General features: G+C 36.8%; 1 protein-coding gene and 1 long non-coding RNA gene across 4 annotated transcripts; one reads left to right on the forward strand and one right to left on the reverse strand.

The window, feature by feature from the left end:
* Positions 1-8,405: 8,405 nt before the first annotated feature.
* On the reverse strand, positions 8,406-15,483 carry c1qtnf1 (C1q and TNF related 1). Of its 2 annotated transcripts, none has more exons than XM_088323874.1 (4): positions 15,319-15,483; positions 13,434-13,570; positions 13,266-13,366; positions 8,406-9,361 (listed from the first exon to the last, which is right to left on the reverse strand). In XM_088323874.1, exons 1-4 carry the CDS (start codon positions 15,337-15,339, stop codon positions 8,811-8,813), a joined length of 810 nt encoding a protein of 269 aa, XP_088180000.1. In that variant the 5' UTR covers positions 15,340-15,483; the 3' UTR covers positions 8,406-8,810. The 2 variants fall into 2 exon arrangements, with proteins under 2 accessions (XP_088180000.1, XP_088179999.1); XM_088323873.1 differs by having other exon boundaries at positions 15,304-15,481.
* Positions 13,434-20,716, forward strand: LOC148347528 (uncharacterized). 2 transcript variants are annotated; one of them, XR_015848061.1, is made up of 4 exons: positions 13,434-13,603; positions 18,096-18,159; positions 18,231-18,319; positions 20,290-20,716. It is a non-coding gene; the product is annotated as an uncharacterized LOC148347528 (long non-coding RNA). The 2 variants fall into 2 exon arrangements; XR_015848060.1 differs by lacking the exon at positions 20,290-20,716 and having other exon boundaries at positions 18,231-18,513.
* Positions 20,717-20,742: the final 26 nt, after the last annotated feature.

A 20,742-nucleotide genomic window follows, 5' to 3' on the forward strand; every position in this document is an offset into this window, starting at 1 on the left:
AGAACAGGATCAGGACCCAAACGCGTGACGTTACTCCACAAGCCTTTTGTGTTACGGGAAACGGGGAATCATGCACGTTAGGCAGCAGTCTGGCGTGAAATGATAGGAAGCCAGAGGCTGACGAGATCGATACCAATTGAATTGATATCGGACGGATGGGGTCGATAACGGACAGGACGGGACAGACAGGATAGATAATGAAACAGGATACCGAAAATAAACAGGACAAACTAGACGGGAACGAAAACTGGAGAAAATAATAAATAGGACAAAAATAGACTGAAACAAAACTGGAAACCGAAATTAAACAGGACAAAATAAACGGTAACAATACCGGACAGGAAACACCAACAGGAACAGGACCGAATCGAAACCCACGTCTTGCGGGGCAGAAGTTCGTTGACGGACTGACAAAGGAAAAATGAGAGCACTGGGCTAAAATAGACAGAAAGCCAATCTGTCAATGAGCCGCAGCTGGTGCTACACGGGCGGGGTCAATTGGGCGCCATGGTAACCGTGACAATTTTGAAGTATGGCCATAGTTGTATTGTTGTAGTATTTCCATAGTACTGTAGTATCTTTATAGTTTTTTTAATAGTATTTTTGTAATATTACCGTAGTTGTATTTTGTTGTATATTATTGCAATATTATCCAGTCGTAATTTCGTATAATAGTATTACTGTATTAGTATTTTTGTAGTATTTCTAATGTATTTTCTTTTCAGAATGAATGGGAATTAATACATTAGATCCTAGTTTTATGCACTATATTTGATATTTACTTTTGTATTCATTTCGTAGTATTTATGTTGTACTATTTTGTTGTAGACAACCAAAGGGACAATGGAGATGATTAAATTGTAACACAAAAAACATTTTGTATTAGTATTACAGTACTTTATATAAAGGTACATTGAGCAAATATTTGACCACTGGGGGGGACACTGTGTTGTCTAGTGCAGACAAACACCAGGGCCACATTAGCACAGCATAGCAGCAAGATGGCGGCAACTACTAGGTATGGTTTCTGCTATGTAAAAGAAGTACACATTTCTTAACCTATGAATATTTACAGAAAAAATCACATATTTTTTACCTATTATTCAAAACAATGTTTTGAATATGTAGGCACTAAATATTACACATTGTCCCTTTAATATTATTTATAGGGTCATCATATTATGCCAATTTTCGATATCCGGCCCGGATTGAAAAGCCTTGTGGGCCGCATACGACCCGAGTGCTGTAGTCTGCCCACCACTGCATTAACCTTAACAAAACATGAAAGAAAGACAATGTAAGATATTTCGTAACACTCGCTAGCTATAGTGGAACAAAACCCGAAAGAACATGACTGTCACGTCCAGAACAAAGGGTAGACCCAATTGCGTTACGTTTCTCACAAGTTTTATAGAAGGAAAGCGGAAGGGCTGCGCCCAAGATCCGGTGTTCGCAGGAGGCAGGAAGCAAATCGCTCTCGTACTCGGATTGTGATCCGAACGCGGAAGTGGATCTTACGTAGCGAGCGATGGCGTAGTCAGGGACGGGGAAAAACGGTCGATTGCCAGGACAGGTCGGTGACAGAAACGGGTCGTAATCCAGAATGGGAGAGCAGACGTGGTCGGGATCAAAAAAGGTCATAGTGGGAGACAAACAGGAGCAAAAACGGGACAGGCGGGAGTCAGGGTCGAAAAAAGGCTTGCCTTGTATACACGGAGATACGCAGACGGACTGACCAAAGGAGAGTGAGAGGTTTAAATAGCAGGTGAAGGATTATCTACATTTGACTATAAAGGATTTAATACGATCGAATAAAAATTGGTGGTGCGATGTCAGGGCACCCTGGTGGAAAATGTTGTTTACAGGAACGGCAGGAACAGGACGTAAGGCTGATAAGATAATCAGCACATCCAGAAAGGCCCTGATGACGTAGAAACGCTCGGTGTTATTTTGAGTATTCCAAAAATCGCCACGCTCTTCGACGAGATGGTGAAGCCCAGGGGGGGCTTCCTTGGCACGCCCATGGGAGGAGTGGGCATGCCATTATGCGGGGAGAAGATGGCCAATAGGAGAGAGCTAAAGGACTTAAGAAAAAGGCTTCACACAGACGCCAACGACACTAATTCGGCCGTTTTTGATGGAGTACACTTAGTTAAATTGTTATTGAAATTAAATCTGCCCCTGTGTGAAAATGTCGGCCTTCTTGTTCATCTTTTCCCTCAAGAAACGAGCGCGCATAGATTGTTGGGTGAATGTAGGTTGTGTTTGGTTAATGGAGTCGGATAACTAATATGAACAATTTGGTAAACGGTACTTTTTGATGATTTAAATCCCAACACAGGGAAGCTAATCTGTCAACAAGCCGCAGCTGGCGCCACACGGGCGGGGCCAATTGGGCGCCATGGCAACCGACGCAAAGAGCAAAGTTCCACTGAGAACGCCATAACACAGAACACGAACCTCAGAAACGTCCCAAGTGCTTCACGAAGCCTCATTTTGCCTTCATTGCGAGAACGGAGTAAAAAATGCTAGACATGCTGTAAATTCGAGATACGCAAGCAGGGCGTTATCAATAATTCAGGGTTTATAGACATAACCATGTTTGCATGTACTCTGTTCAAAAAGATTAGTATTATTCCTCACTATCAGTTCCTAATATTGCAGTTTGGCCGGACACCGGGACGGGAATTCCGACTTTTTATCAAAAATCCGAAGGTAGAAATAGGTAGAATTGCGCCTTTAATACCTAATAAAGTATCATGAACCGAGACTATTTATGTTTCTATACTGCAAGGTACACAACGCGCTATGAAATATTAATGCGCTTGCCGCCGGTGTCCCCCGTATAGGCGTATTATTTAGAGAAGGGGCCTCCCATCGGCATATGCTAATAAATAGACAACGGCGGCGGGCCTGTCGAGGGCCCCTTCCACGTGCGGGGCCAATTAAAAATTGATGCCGCCCGTGGCCCCCGAGTATAGGCGACGCTTTTACGAGTAGCCTCTCGGGACCGCTCGGGTGAGGGCAGTGATCGCCGTGGAGGGGCGGGGCTTAGGGGTGAATGTTTTATATATTCGTTTGATTTTATTGTACGGGGATTATTTATTTAGATCAACTGGTGGTCTGGGGGCCAAAAGTGGGTCGGGTACGCATACCTGTCAACCTCCACGGCTCCATGCCCTTACAAAATACAATATAATCTTACACCCAATTTTTTTTTAAACGTGTTTATTTATGTAGTTTAACATGTTATATTGTACATGTGTTTCGTTATATCATATATATTGTTAATTAACATTTTGTTGTGAGGTACTGAATTACTCGACATGAATGAGGTTTATTATTTTAAAAAGTTCAAAAATGAAGTAATTGGACGTTCACTGTAGAAGGAAAAAATACATGCATATATAATGAAGTAGAATAATATATTTTCTTATTCAAATTATCAATTCATTTTCTGCATTAAATTATTGTTGGTAATATACTAATTAAAGGGATAACAGCAAACCTGTCTTTTTTCATTTTCTCCTTTTATACTTCCTTTTTTTCTTAACGTCTTTATACAGCATAATAATTCGTACTATAATGCATCAAAGCAAGTGAGCCGTTTGAGAGTCGGCTCTCTTGAATGAGTTGAGCCGAAAAATCCGGTTCTCTAAAAAGAGACGGACTTCCTTTCACTACATAACTACCACATGAAATCCGAGGCTACAGACGCATGCGCACAGTAGGATCAAACCGCTCGTTTCGTTTGCAACGGAAAAAAACGATACCGAGATAGAGGCTACCGCGGCGTACTTGTTCGAATTGATTGATTTGCTGTTTAGTGATAGTCGGTGTATACCACATGGTACCCATAATTGAAAAATTTGCGTTTTTCCATACAGATTTTCTTATATGTCGTACACGTCTTAAAATGCATAGTAAACGTACTTTGTACGGCAAAAACGTTCAGGTTGACAGGTATGCATACGTGTTTTCAGTGGGTCGCGCTACTTTCCTTTGATAGAGTAATGGTAAGAAAAGAAAGAGATAACTGAGGGTCTTATTAGAATTCTTAAAAGTGGGGTGCCGGGTTTGAGGTGTCTTTAAAAAGTTGAAAAATAATATTTTCTCTATTTAGTAAGTGTTAACAATGCCCAACTGAGTTCAAAGAGCCTTTATAATGTTCCTTTCTCCATGCCTATCTGCTTTTATCATACTTATAGCACAGCTGTTTCGGGACTCGTAACACATTGGGGGGTAGGTAGGGGGAGGGGTGGAGAGTGATTTCATGCTCGTTCCCTTTTTTTGTTCGTGTAGCCTAAAATGGTAGAAGTAAAAAGAAGAAAAAAAAGGAAGATAAGGCCTGTTTCAAATACAGTCAAAACGCCAACCGAAGCCCTCAAAAAGATGAAAAAAAAGTACATCAGTACTTGAGGAATGAGCCAGGAGATGGCGGTAGAGTGCAGTAACGTTTCAAGTTGTGGACACCAACTTTAATAGTAGATTGATTTTATTATATTGAAAATAAAACTACTGAAGTGAAGCATTTTGGAACTTGTAATGACACTTCATAGTGGTAAAGGCGCCTCATATTGGTAAAAAATAGACTATATTGATTTAAATTATTTAAATAATACATCAACTATCATTCAAACTTCCATTTTTTTTAATACTTATAGGTCAAGCGATTTCTATGTAATTGATATAACATGAGCTTTACCAACTGGGACCGTATATGATAGTCCACCATCTTGCTGCTAACGGTATCCTCAAAATCCAAAAAATCTTGTGATAGGCGCAAAAAATTAAGCAGAAAAATTGCGCCGTTATGTCACTTTAAGTCTTTGTATTTGGTATTCGTCCTTGTGCTTTGGAGCACTCGTTTTTGGAGCTATATCTGGTAGTTGAATATTACACACTGTCCCTTTAAGAATGCAGCCATTAATGAAAATATTATAAACTGGAAAGTATTTTGGTTTATTTTGTGTTTTTAAAAATGTGAATACATTCTACTAGTTCATGTTTGAACTACCTAATCCTCGTTATTTGATAAATTTGAAAAAAAGGAATTATGTTTCTTGATTTTGGCCGCGGCTTGAGTGAGATTGTAGGACCGGAACCACCCATTTAGTTTACCGTAATTTACGGATTATGAGGAGCATCTAAAAACTCGAATGTATTATCAGGTGCGCCTTATGGATGCAAATACGGTAAATACAATTGAAAATGCAGATTTACAATGAAATACTTCCATAAGTTGTCATTATTTATGAATGAATCAATTCATTTTCCTAATATTTAGTGTCTTTTTTATGGAATCCATGGTCTTACGGTAGTTTAATGGCATGCAGCCTGTAGTCCGGGGGGAAATGCAAACAGCAATGTGGTTGCTATGGCAACAGATACATCTTTAAAATGGTTTTATGTATACAGTTAAAATTGTGCCTCCGTCTCATGAAGGAGTCAAGTCTGCCACCATGCGGTAAAAAGAGGCATTGCTTCAGATGATATGAGAAATACAAGTACTGTAAGAATGTTTGTTGTATATCCGTAATATTTTTGTCGTAAAGTGTAACTGTAGTTTTATTTTTGTAGTATTTCTGAAGTAATTTTTATGTATTTCCATGGTAGCATTTTTTTTAGTATTTTTGTCTTACTTTTGTTGTATTTCAAAAGTGGATTTTTTGTTGTTGTATATCTGTAGTATTTTCGTATTATCACAGTAGCTTTATTATTATAGTATTTTTGTAGTGTTACTGAAGTATTATTTTTTTATATCTTTGTACTATCACTGCTGTATTTTGGAGTATTTCCATATAAGAATGTTTTTTTATATCTGTAGTATTTCTGTAGTATTTTTGTAGTACAATGTTACTGTAGTTTTATTTTTGTAGTATTTTCGTAGTATTTTTGAAGTGATTTTTATGTAATATTTCCATAGTAGTAGTTTTTTAGTATTTATGTAGTACTTTTGTAGTACTTTTGTTGTCAATTTTTTTGTATATCTGTAGTATTTCGTAGTATTTTTGTATTATTGCAGTAGTTTTATTATTATAGTATTTTTGTAGTATTACTGAAGTATCATTATGTTTAGTATTTTTGCACTATCTCTGTCGTATTTTGTAGTATTTCTATATAAGAATGTTTGTTGTATATTTGTAGTATTTCTGTAGTATTTTTGTACTACAGTGTTACTGTAGTTTTATTTTTGTAGTATTTTTATGATATTTCCATAGGAGAATTTTTGTAGTATCGCTATAGGTGTAATTTGCAGTATTTCTGTTGTAAATCTCTTATGGTGGTATTTTTGTAGTAAAATTTCACTAGTAGTTTTTGAGATGATGGTATTATGTATTTATATTTCTTTAATATCGCAGTATAATTATAATTGATGAATTTCAAAGCGGTATTTTAGTAGTATTTTTGTCGATTTTTTGTAGTATTTACATAGTAGTATGTTTGTCACATTTCTTTAGTATTTTTGTAATATTATCGGAGTTGTCTTTTGTAGTATTTTTTGAGTAAGTAATTCTGTAGGAGTATTTTGAATATATTGTTGCTGTAGTAGTATTGTTGCAGTAATTCTATACCATTTTTCATTTTCAGAATGAGAGCAAAATAACATATGAGGTCCCTTTTTTCAAGCACTATATTTGATATTTAGTTTTGTAGTTGTGTAGTGTTTTTGTTGTATTTCTGTCGAAGTATTTGAGTGGATACACAAAACGTTAACCGATCTTGGGAGCCCCCTAGTGGTTGTGTGGCGCTAAGCAGCCGCTCAGCACGCTAATGCCTACTTCATTCCTTTTTATGTAACAACATTGGATTTGCTATTTATTTTCTAAAAGACTTACGAACAAAATTATGAATAGTTTTATTTTTATAATTTAAATGATTTATTATTACTTATTTTCAACAAGATTGGATTAACTTGTATTGCCTCACATATATACTGTAAATATAGAGATTAGCTTCTTTACATTAAGGCAGTGATACAATTATTAACCTATTTACTCTTTAAATAATTCTTTATTAACCATCGACAGAAAACCTTCCTTTCTTTAACATGATAGCGACGATATAATACAAAAAAACACAAAATAAAATGCTTTAAAAAAAAAACTTCCTATTATGTGGGGCTAAGCATGGTGAAAAATAGTATGAAGTATATTGTGATTACTACAATACACATTTCGGTTTGTGGTTATATTTTTAAAAAACATACATTGTCTTGTTTAACTACAATAAATATTTTTGTTTATGGTAATGTTTTGACATAATTATGTAATCTTGTTTGAATTGTTGTTAAATTATACCGCATATGGTAACTGTTCTGCCTTTGAGAAACATAGAGAGTGGCTTTGAGTGCCCTCTTGTGGTTAACATGTTAATTGTTTCTTAAAGTAAATGTTTCGACAAAAATAGGTAATCTTGTTGAACTTCTGTAAGTACTTTTGATTATGGTAATGTTTTGACATAATTACATAATTTTGTTTGAATTGTTGTTAGATTATACTACATAGGGTAATTGTTCTGCCTTTGAGAAACATAGAGAGTGTTTTTTGTGTGCCCTCTTGTGGTTAACATGTTGATTGTTTGCTGCTAAAATTAATTCTAGTGGTGAAACCAGAAGTCATCATGTTCATTTAGGTCAGGGGTGTCAAACTCATTTTAATGAGGGGGCCACACAATAGAACAAATGTTCTCTCAAGGGCCGGACTAGTAGATTAGAGGGAAAGAAAAAGAGAGAGAAATAAATAAGAGAAAGAGAGGGAGGGTAAAAAGAGAGGGTGGAACAAAAGAAGAGAGAACGGGATCAAGTGAGGGAGAGAGAGACAAAAGAGAGCGAGAGAGAGAATGTGAGACACAAAAGAGATAAAATGAGAAATAGTGAAGGAGGGGTAAAGAGAGAGAGAGAGAGAGGAAAAGGGGATAAGGGGAAGGGCAAAGCAAGAGAGAGGGAGAAAAGAGAGAGTAAGGGGAAAAGGAAGGAAGAGCAAAAGAAGGTAAAGAGACACAGCGAAAGAAAAAGACAAAAAGAAAGAGAAAAAGTGAGACAGAGTGGAAGAGAGAGATAAAGAGTGAGAGAAAAAAGGAGGAACAGAGAGAGTGAGAGAGAGTGAGCGAGAGAGAGAGAGACAGAATGACAGAGCGAGAGAGAATGTGAGAAACAAAAGAGACAAAAAGTGAAATAGTGAGAGACGGGGAAAGAAAGAAAGAGAGAGAAAGAAAGTGATCCAAAGAGAAATAGAAAGAGAGAAGATGGAAAGAGAGAAAAGAGAAGGATAGAAAGAGAAAAGGGGGAGAGAGGGGCAAAGATAGGGTGAGAGAGAGAGAGAGAGAGAGAGAGAGAGAGAGAGAGAGAGAGAGAGAGAGAGAGAGAGAGAGAGAGAGAGAGAGAGAGAGAGAGAGAGAGAGAGAGAAAAGAGAGAGAAAAGAGAGAAAGAGACAAAGAGGAACAAAGAAAGAGAAAAAAATGGGAGAGAGAGAGAAAGAGAGACATAGTGGACATATTTCAACCTGCAGCTCGGTTTTCTCTTGTGCTCAGCAGATTCAATCCCTTAGCGGGCCTAATCCGGCCAGCGCGCCGCCTGGTTGACACCCCTGATTTAGGTTCTATGAAATAAATTATTTTAATTAAAATATATTTATTTTAATGCAACCCTAGCTCTTACTGTAGTTTTAATTCCATGTATTTTACAGTCCAGTGCGCTTTATATATAAAAAATATATAATTCTTTGTAAGGGTGCGCCTTATAAACCAGTGCGCTTTATAGTACAGAAATTACGGTAATATTTTCAATCATGCCAGTCCCCAGCAGAGTCTACAGCTGATCTTTGTGTTTAATAAGATGTCCGTTAAATATAATGTAGGTGTCGAACTCGTCGCTGAAGATGGCATTTTCGCGTTCCCCTTTGTAGAGCCGGACCCAGACTTGGTCTCCGGTCTCCAGCTCCAGCATCAGACTTTGGCTTTGCATGATGGAGCGGTCGCTCGGCTGAGCGTACAGGACCACCACTTCTTTTTCATTGTGCATCACGTGAAGATAGGTCTCTTTTTGGTTCCACGTGTGCACGTTGAGGTTGAAGTAGTAGATGCCCGGGAGATAACAATAGAACTTTCCCGAGAACATGTTGAAGTGGCCGTAGAGGTTGACCATCTCCGTATCGAAGGTCAACGTCTGGTAGTAGTGGTCCGAGTGGAGGCCTTTCTTTCGGGCTACGGAGAAGGCGGAGAAGTAGGATTTGCAGGGCTCGCCCGGGATACCCGGGCTGCCGTGGTTTCCTTTGGCGCCGCTAGATCCGGGTGGGCCTGTTTGGCCCGCCCTGCCCGGTTTCCCGTAAGCCCCCCTCACACCGGATTCGCCTTTCTCACCTACAGAGATATGAAAAAAGTCATGAACCTTTTAGAATTTCTCATTGTTAACTTACAATTTCTGCACAGAGTGTCATCTGATCTTTGTCAAAAGCACCTGTTTTAAATAAAACCACCCAAATCCATCTATATTTTGAAAAGGATAGCATGCAAACAATGACAGAGGGAGAGGAATAAGTAACTGAACAGTCCAAAAACAGACAGATGAAGAACTGTGTCTGCTTTAACAAAAAACATCCCCCAAATTATATTTTCCATAGTTTAATGAGGACAGCATGCAAACAATGTCAGAAGAGGGAGGAATAAGCAACTGAACCGTTCAAAATCACACAGATGAAAAACAGTGTCTGCTTTAACTAAAGACCACTGCCAAAAAATGAGTTTCCATATTTTGATGAGGACAACATTCAAACAATGATAATAAGGAGAGGGAATAAGTAAATATAAATCCAAAATCACATAGATGAAAAACTGCATCTGATTTAACTTAAAAACATCCCCGAAATATATTTTCCATAGTTTAATGAGGACAGCATGCAAACAATGTCAGAAGGGGGAGGAATAAGTAACTGAACCATCCAAAATCACACGGATGAAAAACAATGTCTACTTTACCTTAAAAACACCCCAAAACATGTTTACACAATGTAATTCAACGAGGACAGCATGCAAACAATGTTAGAAGGGGGAGGAATAAGGAATTAAAACATCCAAAATCACATAGATGGAAAAACTTTCTGCTTTAACTTTAAAATCATCCCCCAAAATATATTTTCCATAGTTTAATGAGGACAGCATGCAAACAATGTCAGAACAGGGAGGAATAAGCAACTGAACCATTCAAAATCACACAGATGAAAAACAGTATCTGCTTTAACTAAAAAACACCCCGAAACATATTTCTGCATAGTTCAACGAGGACAGCATGCAAACAATCTAAGAAGGGGGATGAATAAGTAATTACAAAATCCAAAATCACCTATATGGAAGAACTGTGTCTGCTTTAACTTAAAAACATCCCCCAAAATATATTTTCCATAGTTTAATGAGGACAGCATGCAAACAATGTCTGAAGGGGAAGGAATAAGTAACTGAACCATTCAAAATCACACAGATGAAAAACAGTGTCTGCTTCAACTAAAAAACACCCCAAAACATGTGGTTACATAATTCAATGAGGACAGCATGCAAACAATCTTAAAAGTGGGGGAATAAGTAAATATAACATAGATGAAAAACTGCGTCTACTTTGACTTAAAAACATCCCCAAAAATATATTCTCCATATTTTAATGAGGACAGGAGTCGAACAATGATCGAAGGGGGAGGAATAAGTAACTATACCACCCAAAATCACACAGATGAAAAACAGTGTCTGCTTTAACTAAAAAACACCCTGAAACATATGTTTAATCACTGTAATTCAACGAGGAGAGCATGCAAACAATCTTAGAAGGCAGAGGAATAAGTTAATGATAACATAGATGGAAAAACTGTGTCTGTTTTAACTTAAAAACATCCCCCAAAATGAAATTTCCATCGTTTAATGAGGACAGCAGGCAAACGATGTCAGAAGGGGGAGGAACAAGTAAATGAACCATCCAAAATCGCACAGATGAAAAACAGGTTCTGCTTTAACTAAAAAAAACACCCCAAAATATATTTTTACATACTGTAATTCAATGAGGAGAGCATGCAGACAATCTTAAAAGTGGAGGAATAAGTAAATATAACATCCAAAATCACATACTGTAGATGAAAAACTGTGTCGGCTTTAACTTAAAAACATCCCCAAAAATAAATTCTCCATATTTTAATGAGGACAGCAGTCAAACAATGATGGAAGGAAGAGGGATAAGTAACTGAACCATCCAAAATCACACAGATGAAAAACAATGTTTGCTTTAACTAAAAAAACATCCCAAAACACATGTTTACATACTGTAATTCAACGAGGAGAGCGTGCAAACAATGTTAGAAGGGGAAGGAATAAGTATTTATAACATCCGAAATTTACACCCGCCAAAATCACACAGATGAAAAACAGTGTCTGCTTTTACTAAAAACACCCCAAAACATATGTTTAAATATTTTAATTAGGACAGCATGCAAACAATGTTAGAAGGGGGAGGAATAAGGAACTATACCACCCAAAATCACTCAGATGAAAAACTGTCAGCTTTAACTAAACAACACCCCCAAAAAATAAGTTTCCATATTTTGATGAGGACAACATTCAGACAATTATAACAGGGGGAGGAATAAGTAACTGAACTGTGAAATAACACAGGTGAAAACGGGTGTCTGCTTGAACTAACACCAACCAAACGTTTATAGGTTTCCATGTTTTAATTAGGATATAATGCATACATTGGCAGAAGGGGGAGGAATAAGTAACTGAACCAACTGCCTAAAGAGATCAAACAAACTAATGAAACCAAGTTTAACCAATAAACCAGGACTATATAACGACTATATTGTGATTGTAATAAGTAATATGTAGTAAACGTGTACAAGCAAATCTTAAATAGACTTGAGAAAATTTTTTGATGGCCCAATTGTTTTACAATCATTTTATTTTTAAAAAGAAGTACTTAAAAGATATAAAGTTTGTCGAGAAAATATAAAACTTTTTCTTGATTACTGTATATATGTTTTTGGAGAACCAGTTCAGGATGTCCCCTGCTCACTGCCGGAAGACGACCAGGATGGGCTCTAGAACCCCTGCGACCCTATTGTAGATAAGCGGTGCAGAAAATGAATGGATAGATTTTGATAGATTTTGTTATGGTCTAGTGCACCTCTTTCCACAAGGGGGTGCCAAACAGGTTTGAAACCGGGCACGGGTGTGCCCAATGGCCGCACACCTGTCCCAAAGTCTCTTCACCCTTTATAAGGATATTTGTGAGAGCCCATGTTGTTGGGTCATTGTCCTTCCACTCCCACACCAGGTCTGTTTTCTTTTGTTTCTGGTTTGTTCAGACATTGTGTAAGTGGTTTAGTGGCCACTTGTTCGTTTGTTACTTTGTACTTGCCATTTCTAGTTCCAGTTTCGGTCTTTGTTTCTGGTTTGGATGTTGTCAGGTTTGATTTTGTTTGGACGTATGCTATTTGTGTTGTGCCCCCTTGTTCGTTTGTTACTTTGTACTTGCCATTTCCAGTTCCGGTTTCGGTCTTTGTTTCTCATTCGGACTTTGTCAGGTTTGATTTTGTTTGGACTTATGCTATTTGTTTTGTGCTCCCTTGTTCGTTTGTTACTTGGTACTTGCCATTTCCAGTTCTGGTTTCGGTCTTTGTTTGTGGTTCGGACGTTGTCAGGTTTGATTTTATTTGGACTTATGCTATTTGTGTTGTGCCCCCTTGTTCGTTTGTTACTTTGTACTTGCCATTTCCAGTTCCAGTTTCGGTCTTTGTTTCTGGTTTGGACGTTGTCAGGTTTGCTTTTGTTTGGACTTATGCTATTTGTTTTTGTGCCCCTTTGTCGTTTGTTACTTTGTGCTTGCCATTTACAGTTCCGGTTTCGGTCTTTGTTTGTGGTTCGGACGTTGTCAGGTTTGATTTTATTTGGACTTATGCTATTTGTGTTGTGCCCCCTTGTTCGTTTGTTACTTTGTACTTGCCATTTCCAGTTCCAGTTTCGGTCTTTGTTTCTGGTACGGACGTTGTCAGGTTTGCTTTTGTTTGGACTTAAGCTATTTGTTTTGTGCCCCCTTGTTTGTTTTTTACTTTGTTCCTGGTTTCGGTAATAAACGCCATCCCTCTTCCGGCCTACAGTTCCTGCTCCCCCCCACATGGATCCATCCATCAAGCTAAATATTTAACATTGGTTTACTTTATAATTCTACTGGTATTTGACAAAATATATTAGTATTTGATACAGTGAAATTTGTAAATTGTAGTTTTACCTTTCAATATGGTCATATTAATGTGGGGTAGAAATTGGTAGTGAGGGTACTGCTGTCCGGCTTCTTCTCCTGGGTCACAGCAGCGACGACACTCACTGCCCCTTTAAGATAAGAGACTGGTTAACTCCTACATCGTAGGAGACGGGCATTGAAGTCTGAGTTGCCCACCCGGTATCACCACGGAGACGCTGCTCCGGGAAGTCTCCTCCGGTTTCTGGATTTTTTTTCCCATTTGGGGTGGCCTTGCAGCTGACGCCAGTACCCAGCCAGACTGGCATCAAGGTCCAGAATAATAAAAGCGTCATCTGCAAGAAAAGTAGATTCGAGAGGGCGCAGCGGTGAGAAATACTTTATATAGTAAATGTATAAATGTAGAAGTTAACAAATAATAATGAATTAATGTAACCATGTCATAGATTTGTTATACCCGATTGGGAATTCTTGTGATTTTTTTTTACTTTTTAAAGGTTTTTTTGTAGGTGTTTTATTTGATTTGATTTCAATGAATATGATGTTTTTGTTTTTGTTGTTCTACTTCTTTTTCATTTTCTTTTCTTCTTCTTTTTCTTTTTCTTCTTCTTTGTCGTCTTTCTTAGTCTTCTTCTTCATCTTGAACATCGTCCTCATCGTTGTCTTATTCTTTGCCTTCTTCTTCTTCTTGTTTTTGTTCTTGTTGTTGTCGTACTTGTCGTTCTTGTGTTTGTCGTTCTTATACTTGTCTTTCTTCTTGATCTTCTTGTTCTTCTTGTTTTTCTTGTTTTTCTTGTACTTGTCATTCTTGTACTTGTCCTTCTTGTTCTTTTTGTTGTTTTTATTGTTCTTGTTCTTCTTCTTCTTGTTGTTCTTGTTCTTCTTCTTCTTCTTCTTCTTCTTCTTCTTCTTCTTGTACTTGTCATTCTTGTACTTGTCCTCCTGTTCTTTTTGTTTTTCTTGTTGTTGTTCTTGTTCTTGTCCTTGTCCTTGTACTTGTTCTTCTTGTTTCCTTGTTCTTCTTGTTTTCTTGTTCTTTTTGTTTTTCTTTTTGTTTTTCTTGTTACTTGTTCTTCTCGTTCTTCTTGTTCTTCTTGTTCTTTTTGCTTTTTTTATTTTTTGTTTTTCTTGTTTTTCTTGTTCTTGTTGTTTTTCTTGTTCTTGTTCCTCTCCTTCTTGTTCTTGTTCTTCTTGTTGTTCTTGTTCTTGTCCTTCTTGTACTTTTTCTTCTTGTTCTTCTTGTCTTGTTGTTGTTCTTGTTCTTGTTCTTTTTCTTGTTCTTTTTCTTCTTGTTCTTCTTGTTTTTCTTGTCGTTTAATGTGTGTGAGTATACGATGTGAAACTCATTCTTTCAAAACAAAATATTTTTCCCCACAGTATTATCACAGGCCTCTGCCCGTCAATGCTGAGATCCGACTCATCTTTGAAGAGCAGGATTACACTTCATTGTATTTTAATTGAATCAATTGTATTTTATTTTAATTAAACTAAATTCAACTGTCCTTTAATTTAACATCAAACACATAAAAATAATTACAGTAAATAATGTAAGGAGAATTATATTTTAAATAATAGAGAATGATAACATTTTGTAAATAAACTAATTATTTGACCGTGATGGAATTACATGTCAAAAATGAATTTTACCTGGAGCTGGATTATTTTATTTTAGTTTATCATTTACTTTTTAATAAATTAATTTATTTTGTACCCTTATTTTAGATTGAATACAGGGAATGTCGAAGTGAAATTCTCGTATGTTACATGTAGTTTGGATTTTTAGATTTCTCATAAAGAACTGAGAGAATGAGGTCAGTGGACAAAGATTTACATCTAATATGATGCATATTTGAAAGATGGATTCCCGAATGCACGCTCAGACACGTCATTCCTTTTGTCTGGCACGGACGAGAAAACCGAGAAGACAAATTCTTGCGGTGTGGCGGAGCGTTCGAGGTCACAGAAGATTTTCTGTAGTTTTTGCACAAACACACAACCTCTCTTTCTTCCCTCACACTCTTGATGAAGTTATCAAGGAACAGATAAATATATTTGGAAAAATCCTTACTTTTGTTGCCATCACCTGCAAAAGACAGAACCCCATAACATTGATTTCCCCTTTTGGTCCTTGTCCCACTCAGCTTCCTTTCTTATTTTCGATTTCGGTGTGTTCCCCCTTAAATCTTATCTTCGAGTGCAATGAGGACGAGGTCTGCCCCTGCAAAACAAGTGGAGGAGACGGGGGAGGAAAAACGAGGGAGGGGGACTTTGCAAGTGCGTGAGAGAACAGCAGAGGACAAGCTGGTAAGCAGAAGGGGGAGGAACGAGTAAAGAACTTGGAAGATGTTTTGTGTGCAACAACAGGATTGTGCGCATCTGCTTCTCCTGGGATTTGATTCAAAGGGGCAATGTGTACGGGTGCTTGAAAAACTTGGAAATGCTTGGAGTTTAGAGTATGTTCATGGGTTGAAAAGTGCTTGAAATATGGGTGAAGTGCTTGTAAATGCTTGAAACTGTGGTCATTGTTAGGAATTAGATATTAAAATGTACCGTTTACCAAATTGTTCAAATTAGTTATCTGACTCAATTAACCAAACACAACCTACATTCACCTAACAATGCGCGCTCGTTTCTTGATGGAAAAGATGGACAAGAAACCGGCATTTCCACGCGGGGAATTTAATTTAATTGTTTAATTTCTTAAACAATTTAACTAAGTGAACTCCATCGAATATGGCCGAATTAGTGTCGCTCGAGTCTCTGTCAAGCCTCCTCTCTCGATCTCCCGCTTCCTTCTCTCGGCCCACGTTTTTTCCGCAAGCTGGTGTGCCGGCTCCTCCCATGGGCGTGCCAGGAAAGCCCCCACGTGGGCTCCACAGCTCCACCACCTCGCCTCGATGTCTGGAAAAACTCAAAACAACACCGACCGTTTCTACGTCATCAGGGCCTTGTTCTCCAAACATCGCCTGCCGTCCCCCGTCAGTTATGTTGTCAACAGAACTAGACAAAACATTCCTCATTCGGATCAGCGTGACCTGTCATTGAACTTCAGCCTACTCGGTGAAAATCTTTGCACTCAATAAATGTAACTTGTATTCAATCGTGTAAAATCTTTTATAGTCAAATGTATAAGATCCTTCCCCATGTTCACAACAAGTCTGCCCAGAAATGACGCTGATACTGCTTCGCTTTGCTATTGCACTTCATCTTGCCTCTTAGTTAACGGCAGTGTGCATTAGTTTGTATGGCAATATTCCATAAGGGTTGCGCCCAAGAGAACAGATGCATGCTACACCTAAACAGGGTGCTTTTTCACTACACCGTTCCAACTTGCCTCGCCTCGTATTTTTTTGTTTTACATTATGAAAAAGTACCTGGTTCTTGGTACCTGGTACCATTCTTTTTCATATCACCTCTGTCGAGGTTCCAAAACACGGTCCTGGGACTAAAACCTGACGTCAGTCCCTGCCGATCACTGATTAGTACAAGGACTATGAATCAATTATGGATAGATGCGTATGTGGATCCTTTAACCACTAGGGTCTCATAGGCATCACTTCCTGTGGTGTGTCTTGGGAAAGTACAGCCTGGTGGCGCCCATCCCTCTCCGGCAATTGGCATTTTTAGCCAATATGGGTTAAATATTCGTCTCAAAACAAATCTATTTATGATTTACCCGAGATCTGAAAGTCATATGTCTCGATAAATGCACACGCGAGATTAAAAATCGCATCGATAAACCACAATTATTGTTTTGTTTTTTTTGTGGGTCTCTGCAAAATAATTGATTCACATCGGATTTCTTCTTTTAATGGTACTGGAGAAATTGGAAAACTAGCTTTTAATGTCTTTATTTAATAAGTGCTTGAATTTGGCCGTGAAACAGAAGTACAAACCTTGTGTATTGGCGCCTCCTATTGGTACAAACAAAGAAAACAATATTGTTTTTTATATCATATAAACAGGGTTGGGTAGGGTTACTTTAACTTGATTACTTTCAATTACTTTTGGATTTCTCCAATACCAAATATGCTAATAAAAGACAAAAGAAACTAAATATGAATAAAATGATGACTCACAACACGTGGTAAGCTTTCTCTCCTGGCTTTGATCTCCGGCAAAACGAACATAAAATGCGACAGAAACAAAATGAAAATAAATCCAAACAGCTTGCCAACATCATTTTTGCCGTTCCATGTATTCTTTTACTCCCCAAGCTTGCACAAAATGTAGTATTTGTATTTATATTTATATTTAGTTTCTTTTGTCTTTTATTAACATATTTGGTATTGGAGTAATCCAAAAGTAATTGAAAGTAATCCAGTTAAAGTAACCCTACCCAACCCTGCATAAAAATGTGCTTTTTTAAAGATACTAAAGGGTGGAGAAGTTTGTTTTTTTCTTATTAAAGAAGATCAGAATGTCATGAGTGAGTAGAACCATCTGGGATAATCTGTTCCCTTGTTAGTAATGTGACAGTGTCGAAGAAGACTTAGGGGTTATTTTTTTGTGCAGCAATTACCTTGAGAAAGAAGCTGTTTTAGCAAAGGAAAGGGCTGGTTTATACTATTGCAAGCATACTACAGCAAGCAGCTCTGATCTAGGAATTTTCTTTTTGATTTGTTTATAATATTCTAGACCACCGGCCGTTCACAATATAACATTTAGTTTTCAGATTCAGATTCAGATATACTCTATTGTCATTCTTGTACACGTGTATACAGAACGAAATGTCGATACATCTGACCCGCACAGTTTCCTTAAATGTACAGATATAAATAAAATGTTGTATTGATTTGGAGTATTGAAGTACTAATAATATACTAAATAATTATAGCTATGTATACTATTTTATATTAGTGCAAGAGGAGCAGCTAACCAGATGTGCAAAATGGGCAGTCAGGTAAACAAGTCACTATACAAGGTAAAAGTCTTGTTTTTTATCTGTATCTTTTTCTCATTCCATTGTTTAACATTATTGATTTCTCTTTTAAGGTTAAATCAGCCCAAGACACACCACAGGAAATGGTGCCCCGAAGACCTCAGTGGTTAAGGGAAACCCGGACCCGAATCCCCGGGACAATGTAAACCAAAATATGTACCAATTCGTAAAATGCAGCAATATGCCAGAACACCACTAGATGGCAATATAAATTTATAAAAGGACATGTTCTTTTTTTCTTATCTTTGTTCTTTCTTTCGTTCGTTACTCATTATTCATTCCGATTCATTTGTTATCCACTTACTTATTAAATGTTTTTTATTATTGCTTCAGTAATATTTATTCTACAATTATTTCTAAATAATGTATAAAATATAGAGTTTAAAATTATAATTACTGATTTATTATGACCATGGAAACTGCATAAAAATAAGTCTTGAAACCTACTTCTTACACAAGTCATAGCCATTTTTAGTGAGAATGAAAGTCAGATCTAAATAAATGCGTTCAATATGTTTATTTTCCGAGTATTTTAGTTTCTGGGTTTCAATAAAAAAAGAAAATAAGATTTTTTTTTTTTTGCTCGACGTGTGCAGCAGCATTTATTGCAACCCAGTTTTGTCTTCAATTTTGGCATGGAAATCTGCTTTATTACAAAAGCAAATATTTATACGCTGCTGTTTTAAGACTGGTGCATTATTTAAAGTATGGGGATGGACAATGTTTTTCCTGTCTGTATTTCACTTTAGGACTTAGTGTGAATAGAATAGAATAGAATACGTCTTTATCATCAGCAGAGGCGTAACCAGGGGGAAAAGGGTGGGCAATGCCCACATTTGGACCCGATCTGACCACCCAAAGAAAACTGAATAAAGTGATGAGAGCGGCAAAAGGATCAAAAAACAAACAAAAGAAAGAAAAAAACGTCAAAAAATAAATTAACTTTAAAAATGGAGGGGGAGAAAAAAAATAAAGCAAGAAAAAAGGAAAAAGCTGGGGAAAGGAAACAAATGATAGAATAAAAAGGAAAATCAAAATGAGGAAGAAAAAAGGACAGAAACATAAGAAATAGAAAAGGCAAGAAAAAATATAAATCTCGGAAGAAAGAAACAAAAGAAGTAAAAAAACCTAAAAGGAGGAAAAATAATGAAGCAAGAAAAAGAAGTAAAAAGCTGGGTAAAAGGAAACAAATAATAAAATAGAAAAGGAAAAAGAACAAAGGGAGAAAAAGACAGAAAAATAAGAATAAAGAAAAAGCAAAGAAAAAAGAGAATTGTGGGAAGAAAAAAACAAAAGAAGAAAAATACTAAACATAAAAGGAAAAAAGGAGAGAGAGAAAAGGGAAAAATAACAAAGCAAGAAAAAGAAGTAAACAGCTGGGGGAAAGGAAACCAATAATAAAATAAAAAAATAAAGAAGAAGAAAAAAGTCGGAAAACTAAGAAAAATGGGAAAAAAGGGCAAGAAAAGAAGTAATTGAGAAGAAGAAGAAAAGAATACAAAACAAAAGGAAAAAAGTGTAAATATAATAAAGCAAGAAAAAAGAAGTAAAAAGCTAGGGAAAAACGAAACAAAAGGAAAAAGAAAAAAAGGAAAACGAGAGATACTAAGAATACATCAAGCGAGAAATAAACAAAAAGAGGAAAAGGGAATAAAAAATAATTAAAAACCTAGAAAAAAATAACCCAAACAAAGAAAAAAAATCGAAGATCGGGGAAAAAAAAAAAAAGAAGAAAAACTGTTAAATAGATAAACTACAAAATACAAGAATGAACCATACATCAAAAGAAAAGCTCATGGCGAAACAGATCCCTGGAAAATACTGTAAACTGTACTATGCAAAAATAATCGGTAATAACACTTATTATTCTAAGATTAACCCTGTCGAATCCCATTAATCCTACGGGATATGAACGCAGCATGTTTACAGATTTGCAGAACCATGATTGTACTTTGAGTACAATAAAATTTGACGCGGCACTCCAGGGTAAAAACTTCTTATATTTAAAAAGCACACGCACATAAAAGAAAATAACGTGTTTTTAATTGATGTATTTTTCATCCTGGTGAATTATTCCTAGATTAACACTATTAAACCCCGTTAATCCCACAGGAAGTGAAGGCAGCACGCACACAAGACGAGCAGAACGTTGGAGTACACGTGCCAGCCGGTTACCCAATGTGTGCAACAACAACTCAGCCATGTGAGAGGACTCTATCTTTTTTTCTGATTGGCTCTCATGCGACCAATGAGAAAAAATTGCCAGCAGCTGACGCCCTGTCCGCCAATCAGAAAATATCAAGTTGATTCTGCGGCTACAAATTTGGTTAAGAGCATCATGGGCAATTATCATAGGCGATTACAGTATTTAGCCATACGTTTCTTAACAAGGCTTCGATTTTTTTTAATACATTTATTTTTTGGGGTGAAAAACAGTGAGCATTCTATTTTTTGTTTTTACATGAATGAAATTACACACTTAACTATGAGAAATATATATTTTTCAATGAGATTAGACGAAGAAGTCCAGGATAAACGTTGCATAAAAGGGAAAATAAGATAACT

The sequence above is a fragment of the Urocampus carinirostris genome, chromosome 19 (assembly GCF_059441175.1).
Source record: "Urocampus carinirostris isolate Australia breed hairy pipefish chromosome 19, RoL_Ucar_1.0, whole genome shotgun sequence".
NCBI lineage: Eukaryota > Metazoa > Chordata > Actinopteri > Syngnathiformes > Syngnathidae > Urocampus > Urocampus carinirostris.

Bases quoted from the DNA above. Each gene is read 5' to 3' on its own strand.
- c1qtnf1 (XM_088323873.1), bottom strand. From the start codon at position 15,339: ATGGGGTTCTGTCTTTTGCAGGTGATGGCAACAAAA. The intron at 13,367-13,433 runs GTGGGCAACTCA...CTTATCTTAAAG, and splicing joins CGTCTCCGTGGTGATACCGG to GGGCAGTGAGTGTCGTCGCT. The intron at 9,362-13,265 runs GTAAAACTACAA...ATATCTCTGTAG, and splicing joins TAATATGACCATATTGAAAG to GTGAGAAAGGCGAATCCGGT.